General features: G+C 37.0%; 1 protein-coding gene and 1 non-coding gene across 3 annotated transcripts in view; one reads left to right on the top strand and one right to left on the bottom strand.

The window, feature by feature from the left end:
* Window positions 1–12280: 12280 nt before the first annotated feature.
* Window positions 12281–26656, bottom strand: part of LOC115210874 — a 42449-nt gene continuing 28073 nt past the window's right edge. Inside the window, exons 2-3 of one of the 2 annotated variants that reach the window (XM_029779638.2) lie at window positions 20585–20623; window positions 12281–12950 (exon numbers count right to left, since the gene is read on the bottom strand). In XM_029779638.2, coding sequence (XP_029635498.1) covers window positions 12288–12914 — 627 coding nt within the window. In that variant the 5' untranslated portion in view covers window positions 12915–12950; window positions 20585–20623 and the 3' untranslated portion in view covers window positions 12281–12287. Of the gene's footprint in view, window positions 12951–20584; window positions 20626–26656 lie in introns of both variants that reach the window. The other variant, XM_029779639.2, reaches the window with a different exon arrangement.
* On the top strand, window positions 16074–16147 carry Trnai-aau. Its single transcript has one exon. It is a non-coding gene; the product is annotated as a tRNA-Ile (tRNA).

Here is a 26656-nt window from a genome sequence, read left to right as displayed (position 1 = left end):
TATTCTTTTTATCTACTACTACCAAATCAAGCCTTCTGGTTTCTTTTACTCTGTCAGTCTGAATGTTAAAGTCCCACATTTTGTATTTCTTACTTTCTAGTACTTTCCTAGGTCCATGTTCATACTGTTTATCAGTCTGTTCAAATCCTAGCTTTCTGCATAGCTCCCAGTGGATTGCTCAAATTAGGTTGTCATGTCTTTTCTTGTATTCTTTCTGTGACAACATACTACATTCACTTACTACTCGGTTTTTGTCTATCTTGGCTTTTATCCAATTAGTTCTAAATGCTTGATCTTATGCAGCTACTAACTTTCTTAGTTCTTAATGCTTGATCTTATGCAGCTAACAAACTTTCTGTCTACCTTTTCAGCTTTCCTTTGTACAACAATAGCCATGCCTCACTACTACTATTTGCTGCAGCTATCTTCGAGAATCTACTATGCAACGCCTTCTCCTGCCAGTCAAATAATTCCTTTTCCTTTTTCTGGTTTTTAAGTTTATTTGAGTTTTTGGTTTCCCAATGTGACTGTAGTAGCTTTTAATAAACTTTCTTCCCTATTATCTACATAAGAGTCTATATCTGCTCTAGCTCACTCCACGCAGTCTTCTACGGATATTAACCCTCTCCCGCCTTCCTTTCTAGGTAAGTATAGTCCAGCTACTTCTGATCTTGGGTGGAGTCCTTCATTCATATTGAATTCCTTCATAGTTCGTCTGTCTAACCTTGGTAACTGAGTTTTTGTTCAATAAGTTTTTGTTCAAAAGCTGCTGAGTATCTAAGTAATGATTCTGCCCAAATATTTACAGCCTTCACCAGATTCGAACCATTTAGCTTTGACTTCATTAGCTTCCTCACCCTTCTGATGTACTCCTTCTCAATATTCATTTCCATTGTTGTTGTTGTTGTTGTTGTTGTTGTTGTTGTTGTTGTTGTTGTTGTCGTTGTTGTTATTATTATTATTATTATTATTATTATCATTATCATCATTATCATTATCATTATCATTATCATCATCATCATCAACATCATCAAGTGGGTCAGATTTTCCACACTCGTTCCACAGAATTTGCATTTCTGGGTGTCAGAAATTTTATAGATGTTATTCTTCACTGAACTGGTAGCGAGAGCCTGGTCTTGTGCAGCAATGATCAGGCTTTCGGTGGAACGCTTCAAATCACCTCGCTCAAGCCATGCCCACCATGCTGTATTATCCTTGATGCAGCACGGAATTTTGTCAGTGATCAGGTCGCGGCCTGAAAGCGATGAAAATATTTTGACAAATTAAATTTAAATATTGAAGTGAATCTAACGATTTTTGTGTGTTTCTTAAATGGCTTATAAACACCTTCCACGCTGCAATTGTTTTCGTTCTAGCACATGATCTCAGATCAGGTCACTTGTTATGTATCTCTTTTTACTCTTTTACTTGTTTCAGTCATTTGACTGTGGCCATGCTGGAGCACCGCCTTTAATCGAGCAACTCGACCCCGGGACTTATTCTTTTTGTAAGCCCAGTACTTATTCTATCGGTCTCTTTTGCCGGACCGCTAAGTAACGGGGACATAAACACACCAGCATCGGTTGTCAAGCAATGCTAGGGGGACAAACACAGACACACATACACATACACGCTTATATATATATATACATATATACGACGGGCTTCTTTCAGTTTCCGTCTACCAAATCCACTCACAAGGCTTTGGTCGGCCCGAGGCTATAGTAGAAGACACTTGCCCATGGTGCCACGCAGTGGGACTGAACCCGGAACCATGTGGTTGGCAAACAAGCTACTTACCACACAGCCACTCCTGTGTATATATATATATATATATATATATTATATATATATACACACACACACATTATATATGCATATATATACATATGAGGGGTGCTGAAAAGTTCCTGGCTTTAAAGGTGTCGCGAAAGGCCTGGTTGGAGGCGCAACATTCCAAGTTTTTTACACGGCTTAGAAGAACTGAAGGACCACTGCAATAAGTGTGTGAATCTGAAAAAGGAAATATCTTGAGTAAAATCATAATGAACTGATGCTCATACATTTTCTTCTACGCAACGACAGGAACTTTCCAGCAACCCTTAGTACTTTGAAAGTTTTATTTGACAAAGTGACAAAAATGCCTTTGAAAATCTTCCAGTCAGTGTTTGGGCGTTGGCTTTGATAAAGTCAGTGGTTCTGAATTGCATCACAACAGTGAGGCGGAGACCACGAATGCTACAGAGAATAAGGGCACTAACAAAAATGCCAAGGGAAAAGTATGAATAACATCGATTCATTATGACAAGCGGCAACATTCACAACTTTCAGGCTATTATCATTGATGCACTGGGCTAGGCTTGGATATGCTAACGTTCTCCAAGGAAGAACAAAGCTGATTTGCACCCTCCAAATCAATTCGTGTTACATTGAAAATGTGTAAAACATTGCAATGATTCTTCATTTGAGGTTCCTCGGCTGAGTACGTGCACACAGTTAAATGCACATTTGGAATACATGTTGTCGCACACACACACACACAAACATATGTACGTATATATATATGTACGTGTATATATATATGTATGTATCTATTTAGCAATCTATCTATCTATTTAGCAATTTATCTATCTATTTATGCACACACATAAACACACACAAAAGACTCACACACAAGTGTGCGTGTATACATATATGTATTATGTATCTATTTAGCAATCTATCTATCTATCTATCTATTTGTCTATGTATGTATGTATGTATTATCTATCTATCCATCTATCTATCTATCTATCTATCTATCTATCTATCTATCTATCTATCTATCTATCTATCTATCTATCTATCTATCTATCTATCTATCTATCTATCTATCTATCTATCTATCTACTTATGCACACACACAAAACACACACATACACATATACACACACATACACACATACACACATACACACACACACACACATACACACCAATACACGTAAATAAAACCTTTTTGATCAGTTTATATATGTTTGTGGCATATGCGGCCTATAAAAAGGCCATTTTCACCGCCGTTTGCCATGAAGAAAAGTTCTCGCTTTAGGCAAAATGTGTAAAACATCAAACCCATTTCAAAGATCCCCATCCTATGAAATAAAATATTGCATTCTTATTCTCTCATCAGTAATACGTACCAAGTAGGACAATTTTGAAGTGACTGGCAGGTTTCACGTCCTTATAAAAAGTCAGTAGAAATTATTGGCCAATGAGAGAAGGGTTTTGTTCTGCCAGGTTGGGACGAAATAGATGGTTGATACGCGATGTGGTGTTGTGTAATGAACAGTCTTTCAGAAAGGCGTCGAGCCGGCAGAAACGTTACCAAGCCGGGCGAAATGCTTAGCGGTATTTCGTCTGCCGTTATGTTCTGAGTTCAAATTCCGCCGAGGTCGACTTTGCCTTTCATCCTTTCGAGGTCGATAAATCAAGTACCAGTTACGCACTTGGGTCGATGTAATCGACTTAATCGCTTTGTCTGTACTTGTTTGTCCCCTCTGTGTTTAACCCTTCGTGGGCAATAAAGAAATAAGAATAGTCTTTCAGATCAGTTCAAATATATGTGGAATATTTTTGACTACGAGTAATTAATTAAAAAAAAAGTAACGACAGTGTACAGTAAGATCTATGATAGTAGAGTCTGACGAGCATAGAGTTTCAATGGCAATCCGGAAGAAGGTAGGATAGGATGTAAGGGTCCAAAGGAAGAGAAAGTTCAGTCAGACAATATAAGTGGGGTGGTCATGTGTGCGTATATTATTTATGGTTCAAAATGGTGCAAAAAATATAAATCAACAAAAAACAGAGACGCGTGAGGGAACAACAGACAAGGTGTATTAGTTTCACGCTCAAGAAAAAAATAGGAAAGTCTTTGACGTTTCAAGCATAGGTTCTTCTACAAAAGATACGTGTAACATGTTTAACTGTTACTCCAGATACTTTTTTTTTCTATCTCCGTCTTTTCCGCCTCTCCATTTGGTTTCTCTCCTCATTCCTTTTTGTAGATGAGCGTAGGCTCGAAATATCAAAGACTCTTCCATTCTCCGTGACCGTCAAACTAGATAAAAAGTAGTTAAATAGAGTTACAGAAAAAGTAATCTAGAACCTAGAGCGAAAAACTGGTAGACGATCGGTCACAGGGTGACACAGTTAGCTATAGTTCTCTTTTTTGACATCAAATTTATGCTTATAGGCGCAGGAGCGGCTGTGTGGTAAGTAGCTTGCTTACCAACCACATTGTTCCGGATTCAGTCCCACTGCGTGGCAGCTTGGGCAAGTGTCTTCTACTATAGCCTCGGGCTGACTAAAGCCTTGTGAGTGGATTTTGTCTGTGGAAACTGAAAGAAGCCCGTCGTATCTATCTATCTATCTATCTATCTATCTATCTATCAATATATCTATATATATATATATATAATATATATATATATATATATATATATATTTGTGTGTCGGTGTTTGTCCCCCCTGGTTTCTGTTAGTCTCTTTTACCGAACCTCTGTTACGTGGATGTAAATACACCAATACCGGTTGCCAAGGTAGTGGGTTACAAACGCAGACGCAAAGACGTACACACACAGGCACTCACAAAGACATACACACACTCACACATACACACACACACACACAAACAAACAAGCAACTAGGCAATGAATTTTGACTTGGATTCTTAAGTGTGTGTCACAAGAAAATCCCAATACATAATGTTCGGTAACGCAATATCATAAATATTCTTTTCTACTTTAAGCACAAGCCCGAAATATTTGGGGAGGAGACCAGTTGATGAGATTGACCTCAGTACGCAATTGATACTTAATTTATCGACCCCGAAAGAATGAAAGGCAAAGTCAACCTCGGCGGAATTTGAACTCAGAACGTAAAAACACACGAAATACCTATTTCTTTACTACCCACAAGGGGCTAAACATAGAGGTGATAAACAAGGACAGACAAGCAGATTAAGTCGATTATATCGACCCCAGTAACTGGTATTTAATTTATCGACCCCGAAAGGATAAAAGGCAAAGTCGACCGCGGCGGAATTTGAACTCAGAACGTAGCGGCAGACGAAATACCGCTAAGCATTTCGCCCAGCGTGCTAACGTTTCAGCCAGCTCGCCACCTTGCAACAGCACAAATATTTCTTTCTACACAAGGCACAAGGCCCGAAATTTTGGGGGAGGGAACCAGTCGAATAGATCAACCCCAGTACGCAACTGATACTTAATTTATCGACCCCGAAAGGATGAAAGGCAAAGTCAACCTAGGCGGAATTTGAACTCAAAACGTAAAGACAGACAAAGAAACTGCTAAGCATTTCACCCGGCGTGCTAACGTCTCTGTCAGCTCACCGCCACACAACAGCTTAAACATTGATAAAAAGATGAAATGATAGTGTGCTGTTTCTTGATACAAGGCACCAGTATAGCTAATGCAATTGTCGGAAGAAATTTTGCCATCACTAATAAAATTAGATGTATGAATAAATTTACAAGTTTCTCGCCATGTACAAATGAACTGTTCTTATTTTGATAAAAAAATTCACTTTACTTATAAGGCTTATATCACGTATTGCTTCTCTTGAATTCTTATATATGTTATTTATTGCGCTTAGTTTATTGTAATTAAATTTGCTTCATCGCTCGATAAAACACGCATATAATACACGCACACACACGAACATATTCTTTTTATATCAGTTTCTCTCTATTTCAGTCAGATACGCTCTCGTTAATAGGCTCTTATAGAAATATAGTCACGCAAACGAATAAACATGCATGCATAAATACACACACACACACACACCACACACACACACCATTCACAGATATCCACACATGATTTATACACAAATGCATCGCTGTGAAATAAACAAACTTTTCGATCAGTTTATATATGTTTGGGATATATTTTACCAGTAAAGGGGTCATTTTCACATCGGTTTACAATAAAGGAAAATTCTTGCATTAGGCAAAAGGTGGGAAACACCAAAGCCATTTCGCAGCGCCCCCTGTGGACTAATATATGCATTTCGAGCTTCCTATGTTGTTTCGTCTTAGATACCAAAAGATAAATACGAGATTATTGGAAGCTTTTGCTTCCTCATAAGTAATCAAAGAAGTTATTAAATAAAATCAATAAAAAGAGTACAGTTAACTTGCTGTGGCGAGTGGAAAATCCAACGTTTCGGACAAAGTCCTTCTTCAGGGAAAAGAGGAAAGGAAAGGAATTTATGAGGGACGGCAGACTTTTACATCCTCTAAATTAAAATAAGGAATATGCCTGTAACTGATAAAGAATGCAGGAGCATGGGAGCTTCATAGGTGAACAGGAAGTTGTACGGGAGAGAAACAGTGTAAGAGAGGAATACAATGAGGAGGAGAAGCTGGAGAACTCGAGTGTGAGGTGAAGGGAAAAGATGAAGAGAAAGAGAGAGAAATTGAAGGATAAAAGGATAAGAAAGAGTTTAATGAACTAAGTGGAAGTGTGGGAGTCGAAGGAAAAATTTGCGTTTAAATTTGTAGCTCACAGGGTGTCAAATTCGAAAGTGAAACCAAGGTAAGTCTATGGTGTGGTCACTAAGAGCGGGTCGCAATTATTTTAAATTGGAAAATAGTACATTTGCTAATGTACGAGAAACATTGTCAAGCTTGAATAAATTAATCAGAAGCGCACAAACTAGTTGTGAATGAAAAAAAAAAGTTTTATACAATCTTATTTTAGATGTTAGTGTGCACTCGGATATGGAAAGCAATGCGCTGCACAAATTGTCTTGAGAGCAGACATTCTCTTAAGAGCCGCCAGCTCTTAGTGGCCATGAACAGCGGCTTGGTATATGTAGCTGATGAAGCGTAACAACGTAGGAACGCATGCATGCTACGGTTTGGTGGTATCACACATGGCCCCTCGGTATGTTCAAATCCATAATGTCTCTTTGTGCAGTGTATTATTTTTCCACCCCCGAGTGTACGAACATGTTAAATATGATTGTACGTAACTATATTTCATTCAACACAGCTTAGTACGCTTCTAGTTAATGTATCACTGTATCAACTAAACCGGTGGATGTTATACTCCGCTAGCCACAATGCGCCTCCTTGCATTGTTTCAACTTTTAAATGATGCCACCTCGCTGACCTGACAAGCAGGCCAACATTCTACCTCATCTGAAAGAAACGTAAGTTTGCCACAAGGTTACTCATCTGTAACTGAGTGGACTGGTGAAACGTGAAATGAAGTATTTAGCTCAAGAACGGTCTGGGAATCGAAACCATGTTCTTGCGATCGTGAGTGCAACACTATTACTAGGTCTCGCGCTTTCACACGCACGAACACATATTTACTCCAGGAGAGGTTTTTTTTTTTGCGAATGACATTGTATATTGTTTTAAAGACAGCGTTGTATCGCATACAGAGGTCGTACCTTCATGACAATTTTGTTCAGCTGCTAATCCCACGTGTGATGGCTTCAACAGAAATATGACAAAATCCACATTTTTGTTTGTTTCTTGGGGTTCCAAGGGGTTCACTGTATGTTTTGGTTACTTTCTTACTCTTTTACTTGTTTCAGTCGTTTGACTGCGGCCATGCTGAGCACCGCCTCTAGTCGAGAAAATCGACCCCAGGACTTATTCTTTGTAAGCCTAGTACTTATTCTATCGGTCTCCTATGTCGAACCGCTAAGTAACGGGGACGTAAACACACCAGCATCGGTTGTCAAGCGATGTTGGGAGGACAAACGCACACACACAAACATATACACACACATACATATATATATACATATATACGACGGGCTTCTTTCAGTTTCCGTCTACCAAATCTACTCACAAGGCTTTGGTCGGCCCGAGGCTATAGTAGAAAACACTTATATATACATATACGTATATATGTATATGTATATATATATATATATGTGTGTGTGTGTGTGTGTATGTATAAGTTTGTGTGTCTGTGTTTGTCCCCCCTCCAACATCGCTTGACAACGATGCTGGTGTGTTTACGTCCCGTAACTCAGCGGTTGGGCAAAAGAGACCGATAGAATAAATATTAGTCTTACAAAGAATAAGTCCTGGGGGCGATTTGCTCGACGAAAGGCGGTGCTCCAGCATGACAACAGCCACATGACTGAAACAAGTAAAAGAGTAAAAGAGTAACATCAGCGCAGTTGGCTTTTGCCTTAATCTTATTGAGAAAGGTTTGCCGCAAAGCGATTGTTTCGAAAGAGTAAAAAGATTTTCTACGAACTGGGATTTCAAGGTGCTACGAAAGCCAAATATATTCTACAGTCGAGTCTGTTGACTCAGCTATATTTGGAGAGACACAAGAATTTAGGGATGGCGGCAGCGGTTTGTTTACATTATTTTCTGGTAGAACTTGGCCAGTTTTCTGCGCATGTTACACGTATGTACGTATGCATGTATTTATGTATGTGTATGTGGAGGCGCAATGACCCAGTGGTTAGAGCAGCGGACTCGCGGTCGTACGATCGTGGTTTCGATTCCCAGACCGGGCGTTGTAAGCATTTGTTGAGCGAAAATACCTACACTGAAAGAGGCCCGTCGCATATATATATATATATATATATATATGTATGTGTGTGTGTGTGTGTGTGTGTGTGAGTGTGTATGTTTTGTTCTAAAATTTGAAACCATTGTTTCTACCTTAGAAGAATGTTAGATAAAAATCGATCTTCCAGAGATAGAGAAAGAAAGAGGCAGACAGACAGAGAAAAGGAGAAGGGAGAGAGAAGAACGTTAGATAGAATCAATTTTGATGGGACTTGATTTCAGATCATGGAAGGATGTGAATAAATACATCAAGGTATTTAACTCAGTTTTCTACTGTCGTAATGTATAAAATGTAAAATAATTTTTAACATTGATACAATGAAATACACTTTGTTCGTCGCACTACTGCGTATACTAATCGAAAATTCGGCGATAAGCTGGCAGAACCATTCGAGTGTCGGGTATTTGTTCCGGCCCTCTTCTCTCTGATCTCAAGTTCTACTGACGTCGAATTTACTTTCCACCCCTTTGGGGAGTTAGTGAATAAAGCACCATACCAAAAATGTGCCGTTTTTGATTGTTGTCTCTTCTGTCTATTTTTGTTCTGTCTGTCTGTCTCTTTCTTTCTTTCTCTCAGTTGTGGTCAGACCTAGATGGGGAAGGGTTTCACCAGGGTTAAATGTCCAAGGTGAGATGTATGTCACGTTTGCGCCTCTACAACTCAAAATCTGGGACGCCCAGACAAAAATTCGCAATCATAAATATTAAGAAAAGGAATGAAATAAGGAACATGGAAAGCCATACCTGAAATAAGACACCACATTGAACTAACATATATACGTGGCTGTGTAGTAAGAAGTTTGCTTCCCAACCTCATGGTCTCGGGTTCAATCCCACTGTATGGCACTTTGGATTAGTGTTTTCTAGTTTTCTACTATAGCCAAGAGCTGATCAAAGCCTTTTGAGTGGATTTGTTCGACAGAAACTGAAAGAAGCCTGTCATATATATATATATATATATATATATATATATTTCCTATATTATTGCGGCGTACGTACACCTCGTTCCCTTATGTATGTTTACATTTTATCCATTTGTACGACTTCTAAATACTTTCTCTATACCTCACTTCTGTCTTTCTCCTTCTCGCCTTCGCTATGTGCCATTGCTTCTTTGCTAAGCTATTTTGGCGCTCTCTGTCTCTTCCCCCCTCTTCCTTCCATCCTCTTTAATTCCTTCTTTCTCTCTTTCTCTCTGTTATTCTCAGGTGACCTGGTCAATCCTCGGCGCCCTCTGTCTTCCACCCTCTTTAATTCCTTCTCTCTCTGTCTCTCTTTCTCTCTCTCTACCCTTTTGTGACCTGCTGCTTAACAAGTCATGTCGTTGGTGACCGCAGCCCGCTCAACATCGTTCTCTCTCTGCCGGAAAAGGCAATTTTTTCCAAACACGCCTGCTAGATAAGTTATATCTGTCTCATTTTGTCTAAAGTCGTAAGACACCTGCTGTTATCCTGTTATTAACCATTCTTGTTTTTATTTTTATTTTTATTTTTGTTTTCGTTTTTTGTATTTATATTCGTCCCTGAAGCGTTTACATTCGTTCCTTTTTCCAAGAAATCTAATGCTCACAGCTTAGTTTTTTCTTAGGGCTGGCCGCGTTGGAGCAAATATTAATCAGCCGAAATTTGCTATGATGATCCGGTTTCTGACTGAAGATTAAAGGCTTCGAATGACCCGTCTGTTTTCTGTGTTCGTCCCTTTGTGTATTTCACGTTCTTGTTTCTTTATATATAATTTTTAATTCCTATATATATATATATATATATATATATATATATATATATATATATATATATATATATGTATCTTTCTGTTGAAGAGCGTAGGCTCGAAACGTTAAAGACTTGTTTTATTTATATTTCCTGAGCGCCATACTAATACAATTGTTTGTTTGTTTCCCACCTGCCTTCGTCTTTTGTCTATTTTCATAAAGCTTCCGTTATATATATATATTATATATATATATATATATATATATATATATGTATGTAAGTATGTATATATATATATATACACACAAATATATACATACAAGTATACATATGTGTGTGTGTGACTTTATGACCGTATTTATGTCACCCTACCGCTTGAAAACAAGTGTTGGTTTGTTTATGTTCCAATAAGTTAGCTCTTCGCTAAAAGGGACCGATAGAACAAGTAGAAAGTTTTAAAGAAACAAGTACTAAAACGCTTCAACGTGGTGCCCCAGCATGGCCACAATCTTAATGACTGTAACAAATAAAAGAAAGATACATGTAGACACATCAATAATAAGTTCCAGGTGATGACGGAAACATATATAGCAGTGAATAATTCATTTAATAAAAATCACCGTATACGTTTTTTTTTTTTTTTGAAAAAAATGTGAGATTTTTCTAAAGTAACATTTTATTTTATTTGCCCCACAAAAATAAAGAAACGAGAATGAAGCTAAAACGAGAGAGGAAATGGAAATGGAAGGAAAAAAAGAGAAAACAGGAAAGGAAAAGCTAAAACGCAATGAAGGAAACCAGAATCGTAAAGATGCTCCAGAATTACATTTTATTGAAATATGTGTCCATAGAAGTGTTCAGGGTCTAATTAAATGATTTTTCTTATTTCTTTGAACACGAAGACTGCATCCTACCAAATTAGATCACCAGCTATGTCGTGTGTGTATACATATATATATATAGTATGTATATATGTATATATATGTATGTATGTATATGTATATATATATGTATATATATATATATATATATATATATATATATATATACACATATATATGTATATGTATATGAATATATATATGTATGTATATATATATATGTATGTATGTATGTATATATATGTATATATCTATATATAAATTGATGTATGAATATACATATGAACAAAACATATATATACACACTCGCGCGCAAATACAATATATATTCATGTATATATGTGTGGAGTGTGGAGTAAAAATGACAGTCACACAGATATATATATATATATATATGTGTGTGTGTGTGTGTGTGTGTGTGTGTGTGTGTATGTATGTATGTATGTATACATACACATGTATATTCACATGTATGTAAAAGTATAATAATTATAATATATATACTTATAATATATGAATATATATATATTATACATATATATATGTGTAATATATATGTGTGTGCATATAATACATATATGCACACACACAGATATATATATATATATATATATATATATATATATATATACATATATATATATATATATGTGTGTGTGTGTGCATATACGTGCGTGCATGCGTGGCTGTATTTAAATATATGCGTATATGCATTTAGACAAATTATACATGCATATATGCGCACATTACATACCTATAATCACACTCGAATTTACAAGTGTATGCTTAAATGCATGTACATATATGCATATTTTACTCGTGTGTAAGTACGTGTACCTGCGTGTGTATTTGTATTTGTATGTGTGCGTGTATTGGGGTGTATTTTTATCAGTAGGAATGTTAGAGATATTGCAGTCAAACTGAATATTCTATCCGAAATCTTGGGTCATATTTACAAACACCATTGTCTGAACTTATTTGCATGGATACATGTTATGTTTTATGATCGCCAATTCAAAATTAACTTCTTACTAATCTTACCATTTCCCACAATTTCTTCATTAAGCTCATTGGCTTCTATTTTCTTATTTCCGGCCGATGTCCAAAAGTTTTTCCCTGATTTTATTTTTCTCCATGCGTTTTCGCGACTCTTCCAGAATTCTTGCGATTGCCGTGAGCGGTGCGTTGATCGAGTAACCCTGACGCCTGTTCATCATATGCCTATCATTATTAGTGATCCAGCACCTACACACTGGGTCAAAAAAGGGTTCGTTATCATAGTCGTCTTTTGTGATGCTGTAAAGATCTTTGTTCGTGGATGTGTCTTGTCTTTTCTGCAAAGTTGGATACAATGTTAACAGCTTCAATTTCTTCTCGCCATCATTCTTCGTAGCAATATTACCATTATCATTATTATAGTAGTATTCGTCGTTGTTCTTACCCAAGTTCTCTTCGACGTCGTTGCTGTTAATATCATTTTGAATTTTATATAGAAGTTGTTTAGTTTTAGACCCTTCGCCAGTAACACCCCCGCTGTCATCAAAGTCACTGCGAAATGTGCCGTCGTCGTAGGCAGATAATTTTTTATCTTCAGTTTCGTAATCATTGGAAAGGAATACTGAGTTTAAAGTTTCAGGCCGATTTCTGCATAGAACCATATTTGGAATCATCAGAGAAAGTAGTACTGACATTATAAGAATTGATTTCAACATGGTGGCACGAAAATTATTCAAAAAATTGGTCAATCTCTGTAAATAGAAAAAAAGAAAAGAACGAAAATAGTTTAGACACAAAATAGACACAAATGATATATTAATTTAAAGGCACTAGGAAGAAATAATAGTAATAATAATAATAATAATAATAATAATAATAATAATAATAATGATAATAATGATATTAATGATACTAATAATAATAATAATAATAATAAAATAATAATAATAATAATAATAATAATAATAATAATAATAATCATAATAATAATAATAATAATAATAATAATAATAATGATAATGATAACAATAATAATAATAATAATATAATAATAATAATAATAATAATAATAATAATAACCGCTACAACAACAATAACAACAATAATGATAATGGTTTCAAATTTTTCCACAACAGCAGTAATTTTTGGGGAAGGGGATTGGTCGATTACCTCGACCCCCAGTGGTCAACTGGTACTTATTTTATTGACCTTGAAAGGATGAAAGGCATAGTCGATCTCGGCGGAATTTGAACTCAGAACGTAGCGACGGGCAGAAATATCGCTAAGCATTTCGTCCAGCGCGCTAACGATTCTACCAGCTCACCGCCATATAATAATAATAATAATAATAATAATAATAATAATAATAATAATAATAATAATGCCCTGATGCAGTACCAGACAGTGGCTCTCATGGCCTCTGATCTTAACTGATTGGAAGTGTTATCATGTACATTGCTTTTGTCTTGGTATAAAAGATGGACTACTCGACCAGAAGAAAATTCTAACTGGCCCCCACCTGCAAGGTCATGCGCTGTTTATCTTGATATGAGATCACCATGTCGCGCACATATGATTGTGATGCATGTGCCTGGTGTACCCTTATCAGACGGGTAGTCATGATGGGTATACTGGGCTTCGTATGTTTTACCCCAGTGTCACTTTGATGGCATGCACTGCTCTCTCACTCAACAACAATAATAATGACTGCAAATTTTGGCACAAGGCCAGCAATTCCGAGGAAGGTGCTATGTCGATTACATTGACCCTAGTACACAACTGGTACTTATTTTATCGACCTCGGAAGGGATGAAAAGCAAAGTCGACTCTGGCAGAATTTGAACTCAGAATGTAGAGACGGAGGAAATACCGGTAAGCATTTTGTGCAAGATTCCTCTCTTTTTTTCCTTTCGTTCTCATTTTCCCTCTCGGCATTTCTCTCTGGAAATAAACGGCCGGGTTTAGATCTAGAGAGGTTTTTCAAACTACACAATGCGCTCACACAAATGTGTGTGTGTGTGTGTGTGTGTATGTGTGTAAGTGTGTAAGTGTGTGCATTTTTTCTTTTGTCCTTCGTCTGCAATTTTATGGTTTAACTATTATTATAATAACAATTAAAACACCGCACATAATATTTTCAAACACAACATGAGTTAGGAAATTGGAAACGAGAAAAAAAATCATCGAGAGTGTAATTGTTTCGTAACAAGTTGAAGACTTACTATTTGATAACAGCAAACATCACTGAACTGCAATGAATGTCCGAGTTAAGCAAACGTCATTTTTCCAGTAGCGTTGTTAGTATTTCCGTGATGGAAAGTAATTTGAAACAGTGAACAAACAGCAAAAGAAACCGAACCCAGCATTAATATTTAGGATAAATAGAAGCCATTGGTGTATTTGTATTTGCTCGTTTAGTCATTGATGAAAGTGCAAAAAGAAAATGGAATAACAAAGCCTACTGAATCTAGTAAAGGAGTGGGTAATACGATTCACTTTAGACAAGTGCTTGCCGTCCATGTCTTTTGCTCTTCTCGAATGTTAAAAGCATTGCTTGCTATATATATACATTTTCAAGAAGGTCGTAAAGAAATGCTATGTGGACGGCAGTTGTCGATGGTACGCTAGATTACACAAAAGAACTATTTTCACGATGAAACAGCAGAAGAGCCTCTATGGCAACAGTCATTCGTAAATCACAACACAATCATTTGTAAATCACAACTTTTCTGATTTATATAAAGAGCGGCAATAATCATTCGTAAATCACAACACAATCATTCGTAAATCACAACCTTTTTGATTTAAATACAGAGCGGCAATAATCATTCGTAAATCACAACTTTTCTGATTAAAATAAAGAGCGGCAACAATCATTCGTAAGTCACAACGCAATCATTCGTAAATCACATCTTTTCTGATTAAAATAAAGAGCGGCAACAATCATTCGTAAGTCACAACGCAATCATTCGTAAATCACAAGTTTTCTGATTTAAATAAAAAGCGACAACAATCATTCTTAAATCACAATACAATCATTCATAAATCACAACTTTTTTGATTTAAATAAAGAGCAGCAACAATCATTCGTAAATCACAACTTTTCTGATTTAAATATAGAGCATCAACAATCATTCGTAAATCACAACAAAATCATTCGTACATCACAACTTTTCTTATTTAAATAAAGTGTGGCAATAATCACTCGTAAATCACAACACAATCATTCGTAAATCACATCTTTTCTGATTTAAATAAAGAGCGGCAACAATCATTCGTAAATCACAACACAATCATTCGTAAATCACATCTTTTCTGATTTGAATAAAGAATACATTGGATGATATAAATTAAAAAGCAAAACAAAAAAACATTGGGATAGTGACTGCCTTTTTCTCAATCTAGATTAACTTGGAACTAAACAAGAACAACAGCAAAAACTACTACTACTACTACTACTACTACTACTACTGCTGCTGCTGCTACAACACTTGCATCATCTAGTGGAGGTGGACTAACAATAAATATAAGTTGAAGTTATTTATACCAAATCCAATTTTGAATTCCTGATTTCAGTATTTGTAAGAAATGATAGTTTCACATAACATATGCAAACATTTGCACATGCCATATTCTCGCAGAAAAATACTGCTTGTTTTTAGGGCCTTAATTCTTTGGACGCGGAAAGGGGACATATTCGCTCCATGTTCTCTGACCGATAACTGCGTAAAGTAGTTTTACCCCATGGCTTAAGATTTTTTTTGTATGCTGCGAAAAGCGGAGACAACCTCAGTGGTACTTTTTACGAAAGACAATTTTTCTCAGGTCTTTCACGTATTTAATTAAATAAATATATATATATATATATTAAACGAGGCCGGTTAGCTCAGTTGGTTAGAGCGTCGTGCTAATAACGCGAATGTCGTGGGTTCGAGCCCCATACCGACCAATAGCCTTTTTTTTCAAAGGCGGTGCCCCAGCATAGCCACAGTTCGTGTGCTGAAACTAGATGAAATGAAATGAAAAAAGGGTAAAGGTACCTTCTCGAGTCATGTCGACACATAAGAGCCGGTTTCCCGATTCTCATGGCGTATAAATTCCCCACCTGGATGGAACGCCAGTCCGTCAGAGGATCACTAATTTTTGCCAGCGGAGTGGCCTGGAGCAACGTGAAATGAAGTGGTTTGTTCAAGAACACAAAGTATCACCTGGTCCTGGAATTGAAACCACAATCTTACGATCATGAGTCCAACACCCTAACCTCTAAGCCACATGCCTCTCCATTTAATCAAATATCTCTTTACAGAGCAAACATCAAATACTTTTAGTGGTGAATATGAAAAGAGGGTGGAGTAGAAAATAGCACTTCCATTTTTTTGTGGATGATAACCATGAAACTTAAGTACGCATTGAAAAAGTTAAATAATTCACTCCAAAGTTAGATCCAAGCTTCAACAAACGCTTAATTTTTTTCTGTTTTCTGTTTCTATAGTAGTCCATCACATAAAAAACGCAATGAAATTAAAATTAACAAGGCGTGGGAGTGGCTGTGTGAATAGGCGTTTGGAGTGGCTGTGTGGTAAGTAGCTTGCTTACGAACCAAATGGTTCTGTGTTCAGTCCCACTGCGTGACACATTGGTCAAGTGTCTTCTACTATAGCCTCGGGCCGACCAAAGCCTTGTGAGTGGATTTGGTATACGGAAACTGAAAGAAGCCCGTCGTATATACGTATTTATATATGTATGTATGTGTGTGTGTGTATATGTGTGTGTGTGTGTGTGTGTGTGTATACGTTTGTGTGTCTGTAATTGCTCCCCCAACATCGCTTGACAACCGATGCTGGTGTGCTTACGTCTCCGTAACTTAGCGTTTCGGCAAAAGAGACCGATAGAATAAGTACTAGGCTTACAAAGAATAAGTCCTGGGGTCGATTTGCTCGACTAATTACTAAAACAAGTAAAAGCGAGAAAACAAAACAGAGCCACGGAAAAATACGTTGGTAAGAAAATTGTAGAGTGAATTTCGTGATTCTGGATGCCCTTATATATCGTTGTAGTGTGAAGAGAAGGGATCAGACGTACAATGGCTCTAAAGCCGTTGAGAACTTCAAGAACCGTAGGTCACAAGCAAAACCTTTTACTGTGTCTCTTATGAAAAGATGCCGGCTAAGTTGCTTGTGCGGAATTCATCAGTCTTTTATCACTTGGATCGGAAGTTTCGTCAGACCGTTCATCTGTAGTGTGTGCCGATGGCTTCCACTCCGATTCTTATTCTATAAATTCTACATATGCTGGGAAAAGTTTCCACTGTCTATTTTCAATAACTTTTTGTGTAACATTCGGTTTGATATTTACTTCGATTATACAACAGAAGGCAAGCGAGCTGGCAGAAACGTTAGCGCGCCGGGCGAAATGCTTAGCAGTATTTCATCTGCCGTTACATTCTGGGTTCAAATTCCGCCGAGGTCGACTTTGTCTTTCATCCTTTCTGGGTCGATAAATTAAGCTCCAGTTACGCACTGGGGTCGATATAATCGACTTAATCCGTTTGTCCCCTCTGTGTTTAGCCCCTGTGGGCAATAAAGAAATAAGAATCGTTAGCACGTCGGACAAAATTTCTCAATGGCATTTCTTTCGGTTCCTTATATTCTGAGTTCAAATCTCGCTGAAGTCGGCTTTGCCTTTTATTCTTTCGGATTCGATAAAATTGCTGTCCTTTTGTCAAATTTTGAAGCAGATATCACATAAAATAGAGTTCTGTCTCTTTCTCAGATAATTTTCTTCGGAATTTTTCCTAAGATAACTTAGTGCCAAAACCTGTTTAACTTGTGCATCAAATTCTTATGATGGGAAACTGAATGTTGCTATTTAATTAGAGTTTCAAATTTTGGAGCAGGGCTAGAAAAATTTGAGGACAGCAGGGCGAGGGGGTGGGGAGTGAAATGATTACATCGATTTCAGTATTTGACTGCTGCATATTTTATCGATCTCGAAAGGACGAAAGGTAAAGTCGATCTCGACCGAACTTGAGCTGAGAAAATAAAGACAGACGAAACACCTATGCAAATTCAAAGCCAGCTTCCCACCGTATGTTGTTGTTTAATTATAAGAATGCTAATATTAATACGAAGAAGTTGAAATTTATAAACCTCTGAATGTTTAATTAATAAATTATCTGTGCTTATGAAGTTGATATCGAGGTAATTATCCCAGCTGTGGTCATTGCTCTTTCTTATCGTTATATTTACATATGATGTTATCATTACTGTTGATGAATACAAGCAAAGACTCATTTTAATACTAGTTGTAACTAAATAGGCGAGGACTGTTGCTATAGTGATGATGGTGCTACCGCTACTGATGCTACTGGTATTGACTATGTTGATGATACTACTGAAGTTTATTATTATTATTATTATTATTAATATTATTATTATTACTACTATTACTACTATTATTATCATCATCATTATTATTATCATCATCATCATTATTATTATTGTTATTATTATTATTGTTATTATTACGATGGAATTTGTGAAAACGCTAGAGGTGGTGAAATTGATGAATAATATTAATGAGGGTTATAATTTTATGGATTTAACCATCGCCATCATATAATTATATAATGGTTATAATTTTAAAGAAATTCAACAACGAAATCGCTATGCTAATTCAACGCCAGACTTTTCATTATTTTTATTAAGTGGCGAAATGACTAACTTCTTCGTGTAAAACATATCTTAAATATCTTAACTTCAAAATCGATAATTCTTAATTGATCTTTTTCGATGCAGCCAATAACCTCCCACTAAACTACCGATGCTGATCCTTCCGTTCATGCGTGGTAACTTAAGAATAGTCCTTACCAGATGTCGTTATAAATTTGTATCGGAATCCCCACATTAAAATTCTCGTAACTCTATGATTTATTCTAATTAGCAGTTGTTCCCATAAACCCTTGCACTCTATTTCCATATTGTTAAACAGCATCTTTTCATATACTATTCTCATAATTATTCACGGGTCTATAATATTAGCTTTCTCCAGGCACTATAAATTATTACTTGAATAATCAATACCTTTTAAAACGTCAGCGAAGTAATCGCTCTGTTGGGTTGTCAGATAAATTCATTCGTTTTTGTTCCCTCTATTTAAAACAAAATATGTAGTAAGAAGCTTGCTTCTTAGCCACATAGTTCCAGGTTCAGTCCCACTGCGTGGCACCTTGCGCAAGTGTCCTCTACTACATCTTCGGGCCGACCTGGGGCCGGTCAAGTTTAAATAACCTCAAGTGTAACAGACCGAAACTGTAATGATAATTGGAAGCTTGACTGATGAACAGAGGGCCACGAATGAACCGTCCTGTTTTTTCCTGTCCGTTTTTGTATCGTCTATCTATTTATTGTCGTCCGTTACGTTTTTATTCCGTTTTTTTTTAAATTTATATATACATATAGCGGCGTACATACACCTTTTGCTCACCTTGTAAGTATGGATCTGAATTGTGTACGACTTTTTTCTCCTTCTTTTAGTCCCCTTTGTACTTTCTTCTTTCTTTCCTCTTTTCTTTTTCTTGCTCCCCTTCTCTCACATTTCTTGGCATTCTCCTACTTTTATCTCTCTACTTTCCTTCGTTATCTCCCTTGTACATTTCCCTCTGTCCCTTCCCCTCTCTCACTCTCTCACTCCCTCTAGTTCCTTCCCTAATTCTTCAATTCCTCCACCCCTACTCTCTGTGTTCCTTCCATGTGACCGGTGCGCGGCCAAGTATGATCTTTCTTTTTCGGTCTGACCGCCGCCCGTACAACACCTCATTTCCTGTCTCCTGACTTTCATCTATGTTTTTGCCTCAAGGCTTTCACTTCACACGCCAGCTAAACTTAACTTGTCTTTATTAGTCGAAAGACACCTGTTGTTATTCTCTTGTTGTTTGTATTTGTAATGATGTGACATTTTCTCCGTTTTCTCGTTTTTATTTGTCTGTGTTGTAGTACACATTCGTTTGCTTTCTTCCAAGAATTTAATGCTCTTAGCTTAGATTTTTGAGGCCTACCAATTTTGAACAGTCACAAATGTAACAGGCTGACACTGTAATAATAATTGGAAGCTTGACTGATGAACAGAGGGCTACGAATAATCCGTCCTGGTTTTTTCCTGTCCGTTTTTCTATCGTCTATCTGTCCGTATGTTTTTATTGTCGTCCGTTACGTTCTTATTCCGTTTTTTGGACACACACACACACACACGCACACATATATACGATACAAAACATATATATATATATGCTCTAAGGCCTCTATCAGTTCGTTACACTACAGCTAGACACCGAAGTACAGCAGTTGATATGAAATATCGAACAAAAAAATATTTAAGCCATACTTACAACATAAAGAATTCAGACAGTCAGCCTCAGTGACAGCTCCTGAAAAATAATAGAAAAACAAGCATATTATTGCCATGTTTTTTGTTTTTACTAAGCGTACCATGCTTATATTGGTATATTTAATCTTCCATCGTTTACTTGTTTCAGTCATGCTGAGATATCGTCTTAAAGAATTTTACTTGCAAAAAGTCGACCCCAAATACTTATGTGTTTCTATCATTCTCTTTTGCCGAACCACTAAGTTACGCGGGCGTAAACACACCAATACCTGTTTGTGAAGTGGTGTAGGGGAGACAGATACAAAGAAGTATATGCATAGGTACTTACTCTCACACATACACATACACAAACACGCACACATACACACACATGTATATACGACGTGCTTCCCAACAGTTTCCGTTTACCATATTCATCCACAAGGCATCGGTCGACTCGGGGCTATTATAATATTATAATAGCTTCCTTCAGTAATATCCAGTCATTTTAAAGCTTTTATAAATCCCCTCTCTTTCTCCTTCTCTTTTTCGTTCTCTTATACACACACAATCCAGACATGTATATTATAATAATTAAAATGATTCGTTATAGATGGCCAAATGTTTCGCTCATGCACTTTTAAATGAATGAAAAATTTGGGTCGGTTGATGGAATTCGTACTTAACTAAGGATATGGACCATTTGGTATCATAAACTTAGATCACGCAAATTTATTTTGAAAGAAAAAGGAGTATATACGAGGGAGAAAGTTTTGTGAGTTAGAGGAGGTTGGAGAAAACCAGAAGCACAGGAACACACACAGAGATATATATGAGAATTTAGGCATACAAGAAATTATGGAAGAAATTTATTTCCCAGTAAATCAAATGAAATGAGCTTGTATAAATTTCAACTTCACACACAGATGATGAGTTGGTGCAGCTGTATTCTATTGAAGTGAATATAATGAATATAGTAAATATTTCTTGCGGGCCAACTGTGGGATAAAATGCAATGTCGAAGCTGGATGGAAGGATTGAAACTCCGTCAGTAATCAACGAAATTAATTACTGCTCAGCGCGTTACCATAAGTGCCACCTATTTCTTTATTACCCACAAGGAGCTAAACACAGAGAGGACAAACAAAGACAGACAAACGGATTAAGTCGATTATATCGACCCCAGTGCGTAACTGGTATTTATTTAATCGACCCCGAAAGGATGAATGGCAAAGTCGACCTCGGTGGAATTTGAACTCAGAACGTAACGGCAGGCAAAATACCAATTTCTTTATTACCCACAAGGGGCTAAACACAGAGAGGACAAACAAAGACAGACAAACAGATTAAGTCGATTATATCGACCCCAGTGCGTAACTGGTACTTAGTTAATCGACCCCGAAAGGGTGAAAGGCAAAGTGGACCTCGGCGGAATTGGAACTCAGAACGTAGCGGCAGGTAAAATACCAATTTCTTTACTACACACAAGGGGCTAAACACAAAAGGGACAAACAAGGACAGACAAACAGATTAAGTCGATTACATCGACCCCCAGTGCGTAACTGGTACTTATTTAATCGACCCCGAAAAGATGAAAGGCAAAGTCGACCTCGGCAGAATTTGAACTCAGAACGTAGCGGCAGACGAAATACGGCTACGCATTTCGCCCGGTGTGCTAACGTTTCTGCCAGCTCGCCGCCTTAGTTACCATCAGTGTCACCTTTACAGACCTGATGTTATCACAATGAATATTAATAAAATCTATCATAGCGGTTTCAAACTTTGGTATAAAGCCAGAAATTTTAGGGAGTGCGGTTAATTACACGTTTATGATTAAGTCTGTATGTATTCCAAATATAAGAGATTGAAGTTTAAGTTTCATATTTCGGTTTTGGATTTGGTTTGCAAGATTCTTTACATGAGTTCCTGTGTTGAAGCATATTCTGTTATGTCTGGGGAGAGTAATTTATTTTGTGCACCTTATAATGCAACACACTCACCGGTAAAATTTCCACTTATTTCTTATTTTTATTTTCCTAAATTTTCGTTGCGTCTTGCAACCTTTTCAATAGTCTTGACTTTTAAATTTAATGTTTGTTATTTAGGATGAAAGGCAAAGTCGACCTCGGCGGAATTTTGAACTCAGAACGTAACTGCAGACGAAATACGGCTACGTATTTCGCCCGGCGTGCTAACGTTTTTGCCAGCTCGCCGCCTTCACACTGACGCAAATAATCAAACACATAGACGCAGTGGATGGCAGAACCGATAGAGCACTGGACAAAATGCCTCAAAACAAAACGTTTGATGCCTTGAGTTCAATTCCTAGTGATGTCGACATTGCCATTCACCAGTTTGGGGGTTGATAAATTAAGCGTTAAATGGTCTTAATTGACTTTAGACGTTCCATAAAACCCACAGCTTTATATTAGTATTAGGTAAATGCTGTGTCCTAGTGGTTAGGGAATTCGGCTCACGATCATAATGTAGTGGGTTCAATTCCGGAACTAGGAGCGCTTTGTGTCCTTGAGCAAGTCACTTCAGTTCACATTACAGTTTACTCAGCTGAGAATGAGTACCACCCTTTGACCCAATTCTCATATCGTGGATTGTGACAGATGAGTCAAAGCATTTGAGGGAGGTGAAATGTTTATATCTGTGGACTAGTTTTGGTGGTGGTGTTGTTTTGTGCGTGTTTCTCCTTTTCCCTATCTTCTTTTGTTCTTCTTATTTGCCTATTTCTTTTTATTTCCCTCTTCTTTACTCTCCTTTCCAAAATCCAAGATCCAATTTTTTACACCCACAATTAAAGATAACCGCCTCTAGCCCCTGCAGCAACACGAAATGCCACCATTATTCAAACAGCGCAACCTGTCTATCCCATAAAACTCAATTTTTCCCATATTCCTCACCATGACAACCAAACGGTAGCCCCGAGCGACTTGCAACCCTTCTCACACCATTGCCCACCCCATTTTACCCCCCAGTGTAAATTTTGGCGCCAATCCGACCCCATCTACCGCCCCTTAAACCGTTCCCATCCACAAAATAACCAAACAACCAAACAACTTTTACGCATTTCAGCTTTATGGATATTTGTTTCTTTATTACCCACAAGGGGCCTAAACATAGAGGGGACAAACAAGGACAGACAAACGAATTAAGTCGATTGCATCGACCCCAGTGCGTAACTGGTATTCAAGTTATCGACCTCGAAAGGATGAAAAGCAAATCGACCTCGGCAGAATTTGAACTTGGAACGTAACGGCAGACAAAATACGGCTACGCATTTCGCCCGGCGTGCTAACGGTTCTGCCAGCTCGCCGCCTTCAGCTTTATAGATATTGATGACAGAATCAATATGGCACAGGACAAAATGCCTAACAACAAAACGTCTAAAGTCTTGAGTTCAATTTCTGCCGAATGCCAATTTTGCCTCTCAACCATCTGGGGTTGATAAAATAAGCACTAGATGGATTTAATCGACTTTGGCCTTTTGCAAAACGTATAGCTTAGTGTTTATATTAAAAAAGAAAATCAATTACACATTAAACAATTAATACGTAAACTGAACAAAACCAGCGGCAGTTCGTTCATTGATAGTTGGATATATTGGATGTGAGGAACAATGGCAGATGTGAATAATACTGTACAATAATAAAGCTGAACATATCTAAAATGAAATATAAGCTTTGTCTTGGCGATGCTGATGGCATGAACGTGCTCATAAACGATTTCACAATGAATGGGTAAATAAAGTAAAATATTACAAGATCAACACCGAGAGAAAAAGAATCGGATATTTTAAAAGAATAAACGAAACCGTTGTTGTTTTAGAACAGCAAAGTCAAATTCCTGTCAATGAACAACCTATGATACATGTATGCCAATATATTTTGTATTATTACATTACAAGACACACACACACAAATTATATATATACGCTTATCTATCTATCTATCTATCTATCTAATTTTACACAAATTATGGCTGTAAATTATAAAAGATTTGAAATGTATAGGTTGTACGTGTTTCTCTTATCCGTGCTAAACCAATCTTTTCTTTTACTTTTTTCAGTCATTTGACTGTGGCCATGCTGGAGCGCCACCTTTAGTCGACGGGCTTCCTTCAGTTTCCGTCTACCAAATCCACTCACAAGGTTTTGGTCGGCCCGAGGCTATAGTAGAAGACACTTGCCCAAGGTGTCACGCAGTGGGACTGAACACAGAACCATGTGGTTGGTAAGCAAGCTACTTACCACACAGCCACTCCTACGCCTATCTTTTGGGGGTTAGTTTGATCTCTATTCAATTATCTACTTTTCTTATTTACTCTTGAGAGATGAAATGTAACTTTGACCGCAGCGGAATTTCAACTCACAATGTTAGAAGTACGAAACTAACTATAACAGTGTATTTAAGCACTTCTTTTTACTCTTTCAATATTATATTTCCAAAAGGCGAAATGCTATGGAAAAAAAAAAACGAAAAAAAAAAGAAACAAAAACGTGATGCGTTTGAAGATGGTCTAATTTTAATCAGTTACAAATTGTTGTTTGTTCCTTCCGGATCCACGCCTGGCTCATAAGGGCCGGTTTCCCGGTTTCCTTGGCGTGTAGGTTCCCCACCTGGACGGGACGCCGGCCCGTCGCAGGTGAGCTGCAAGATGCAGGAAGAAAGAGTGAGAGAAAGTTGTGGCGAAAGAGTCAGCAGAAGTTCGCCATTACCTTCTGCCGGAGCCGCGTGGAGCTTAGGTATTTCGCTCATAAACACACACATCACCCGGTCTGAGATTCGAATCCGCGAGTCCGCTGCTCTAATCACTAGGCCATGTGCCTCCACCAATTACAAATTAAGTTGTTCTAAACTGTAATAGATTATAGCTTTTATTCCATGCAATAGATTAACATTAATCTTTAGCTTTTGGATTTGATTTGTAAGATTCTTGATGTGAACTCGTGTGTCGAACCAGAATTTTGTTGTATCTAGGGAGGTTCATTATGTCAATAATTCATATTCGCACTGGTTCTATATTCATTTAAAAAAAAAATTATTAGCCAATTGGTTAACTGTTTGACTAATTAACCAATCAAATGTTTGATTAATCATAAAATTAATCAACCAATAAGTTAAGTTCTTTCGTTGCCACTAGTTTCAATGATATGTCCTCTCTACTCCAAGTAAGCTTTGACGAGGTCATGAATGGGAAGAAAAGATAGAAAAAATAACTTATTATTTAACTGAATGATTAATCAAGAATTGAAACAATCAATTAGTTAATTGGTTAAATTGTTAACTAATTGACGAATAATAAAGAAGTGAAGTAAAACCGGTGCGTGTGTTTATTATTGGCATAATGACCCACCCGTGCTACAACAAAATTAATATGAAATCATATGATAAAAATGTATTATTTGTCACTGAAAAGTTTACGAATTAATTTTTACTGCTTCAAACGGCGTACAGTTTTATAGACTTATATAACTAAATTAAAACAAACAAATGAAAAATCAAACTGAATATAAATACCCATATTTTTGAAAATATAACGTAAACATTCCGCTAATTGGATTATTAATAAAAGGTTAAAACAAGTAGAGTTATGTTTGATGTGTTGCTTCACCTTCCCGCTACTCATTCATGAAACTCAAAAATATTTGAATCGATATTAAAAGAAAGAAAAAATATATGATCGAAATGAAAAGAAAAAAGGTAAAAATAATTTCGCATATGTTGTCAGCATTGGAATGAATTTCTTTCTATTATTATGAACATAATTACAGTCACAGATGTCTTAAAAGAAATTATTAGACTGTGCGTTTAAATGACTATGGACATAATTGCATTACGTTTCATCTTCCTCCGCAGATCATTGGTCCTTTGAACAGGGTAAAGTTACAGGATTAATATTAAATATTCTTAAATTCTCTTCCTTGCTTGTGATTCCCTCACATCACCGCAGCAATCTTTTGATATCGTAATATCCCCACTTTCACACGGAGTGGGTAGTGTAACGAAACATTACATACTACAATCTTTACGATAAAAAAATTATTATCAATCTCCCAGCATTGTCTGACTTTTACCGCAGTTTG

This window comes from Octopus sinensis, linkage group LG4, assembly GCF_006345805.1.
Source record: "Octopus sinensis linkage group LG4, ASM634580v1, whole genome shotgun sequence".
NCBI lineage: Eukaryota > Metazoa > Mollusca > Cephalopoda > Octopoda > Octopodidae > Octopus > Octopus sinensis.
This window is presented reverse-complemented; position numbering and strand designations above follow the sequence as displayed.